Below are 2,178 nucleotides of genomic sequence, written 5' to 3' on the forward strand. Positions count from 1 at the left end.
TCGATGGAATCATCGATGACGATTGCCATCGATCGGGTGCGATTTTTGCCCCAATTCCTCACCACTAACGATTTCTACAGGAAAACCGCCCAGGACCGCAATCGAGAAGACACGGCGCTTGCATCGCCGCCCAGGTCAAAGCAAACCCCATACGTATCCCCTCCCCTCGTCCTTTTTTTATTTTTCATTTCTATTCTAGTGCCGAGCGCGTGTTGTCCGCCAGCGGCATTAGTGTCGCACCCCCACGTTGATCCCTTCGCCGCACTGATGCCACCTCTGGACAACAACCCACACCAGCCGACGACTCGACCCCTGCTCAGCCCATGCTCACTTCCGCTACCCAACGCCACCAGGCTGCCAAACCACGTGGTGGCCCCAATGAAACCAATGATGACAACCACCCCCTCCAAGATACAAACAGCGATGACATGAACGGACCCAACAAAGACGAAGAACCAAACAAAGACCAAGAAACCGAAGACACCCAGCATGACAACGACAACAACAACAACCAGCACGACGAACAGGACGACGAACGGCACGACGAACAACACGACGAACGGCATGACAACACCGGGAGTGCCACCTGTCCACACACCAAGCGTGCCCATGTCAGCACCAACACCCCCAGCACCAATGCTGCCACGCGTCAGCGGGCCACGCCCACCAACGCCAGTACCAACACCCCCAGCACCAACACCGCCACACGTCAGCGCGATGTGCGCGCCAACATAATCAACACAACCCCACACCAGCGTGTCGCGCCTGCCAACGTCAACACCAGCACCATCAGCACCAATGTGGCCACACGTCAGCATGCCGCGTCCACCACGTGCATGGTCATGGGGAAGCCCAACACTAACGTAGATAGCCAACGTAATGCAGATAAGAACAACACAGGTGCGTTAACACTACCATGTCTTATCACAGTCAGGATAGTGGACCACCTATCCTGACTGTGAAAACTCATCTCGACGTCGGGATGGTAGGTAACCCACCACCCATCCTGATAGTGAGATGTCAGGGACTTGTGTCCATCCTTCATCCATCATGGGTGAAGATGTTTTTATTTTTATTTATATATCATGTATTATTACAATGACTTGGTGCTAAGTAAACTGTTTAGAAAATTCTCGTGGGCGGCAGCCGAAGCGTGATGGCAATCCAAGTCAAGCAGCATCTACACACCATGAAGGTACTCTTTACCTATCTGTGTTTCATTCTGTTGTATTAAACTTTCTCAAATACAGATACAGTTATGGCTAGTCCACCAAAAGGGACAATTCCTGCATATGGCTCATCACGTTCGACTGGTGGAATCTTCCGGGGAAAAGCTCTGGGCAATTCCATTAACATCGGTGATGCTGTTGAAGTCTGGGAGGAGATGGATGTTTTTAGAGAGGGTCTAGCTCAGAAACCAGTCAAGGGAAAGATTCACTTCTACATCTCAAACCTCAATCCACCCGATATTGACATCACCAAGTCCTCTTTTATTGCCAATGTCTCTGATATCAGCAAGTGTGAAACCATTCAAGATGTTATTGGTTGTGGATCCCGAGACTATTCACCTATTCGACGTGAGTTTGATAAATTTTCTGGTAAATATATATTAATCACTCTACATAGAACCTGCCTATCGCCTCTTCAAATATGAAGAAGAGGGCTGGAGTGTCCAAGGACACTATGAATCAATCATGAAGCGCAAACCAACAGATGAAGACTATGTAGAGTGGTTGGATGATGAGCAGAACAGAAAGATTATTCGTATTTTGGGTGTAAGTCATTTATTAGACTCTTTTTGAATTATTTTAATAAAAAGTCTGGTTTCTAGACTACATTTGATCCTAGTCTCTCAGTAACTTTGCCTGGATTTACAGGCTGTCTTGGTTCTAGCATTGGGTCTCGTTCTGTATCTGCACACTCTGGCTCTTGTGCAGGCTCTCGTATCACATCTGCTGGTCATTCTTCATCTACTGTCGAACAAGGTTCATCTCTAGGTCACTGGTTCATTGGAAAAGACAAACTGTCTCCAGCATTGAGAAGCCGTCTTGTTGAAGAGCTTAATCTCAATGCTAATTATACAAATTGTTCAGCTACAGGCCTGTGCTTTGCCTGGGGACGATATTTAGAATGTACTGCAGCTCTTGCACGGGCCAAAGAAATGGTAGCAGTTGGAAG

General features: G+C 47.9%; 1 protein-coding gene across 1 annotated transcript; it reads left to right on the forward strand.

Moving 5' to 3' along the window:
* Positions 1-15: 15 nt before the first annotated feature.
* LACBIDRAFT_336256 (uncharacterized protein) lies at positions 16-1,997 on the forward strand (the record flags this gene model as incomplete). The annotated part of the gene is made up of 5 exons (XM_001891197.1): positions 16-214; positions 298-900; positions 1,251-1,577; positions 1,627-1,775; positions 1,878-1,997. The coding sequence occupies 5 exons, from the start codon at positions 16-18 to the stop codon at positions 1,995-1,997; spliced, it is 1,398 nt and encodes a 465-aa protein (XP_001891232.1).
* Positions 1,998-2,178: the final 181 nt, after the last annotated feature.

Source organism: Laccaria bicolor, genomic scaffold (assembly GCF_000143565.1).
Source record: "Laccaria bicolor S238N-H82 LACBIscaffold_469 genomic scaffold, whole genome shotgun sequence".
NCBI classification, from domain to species: Eukaryota; Fungi; Basidiomycota; class Agaricomycetes; order Agaricales; family Hydnangiaceae; genus Laccaria; species Laccaria bicolor.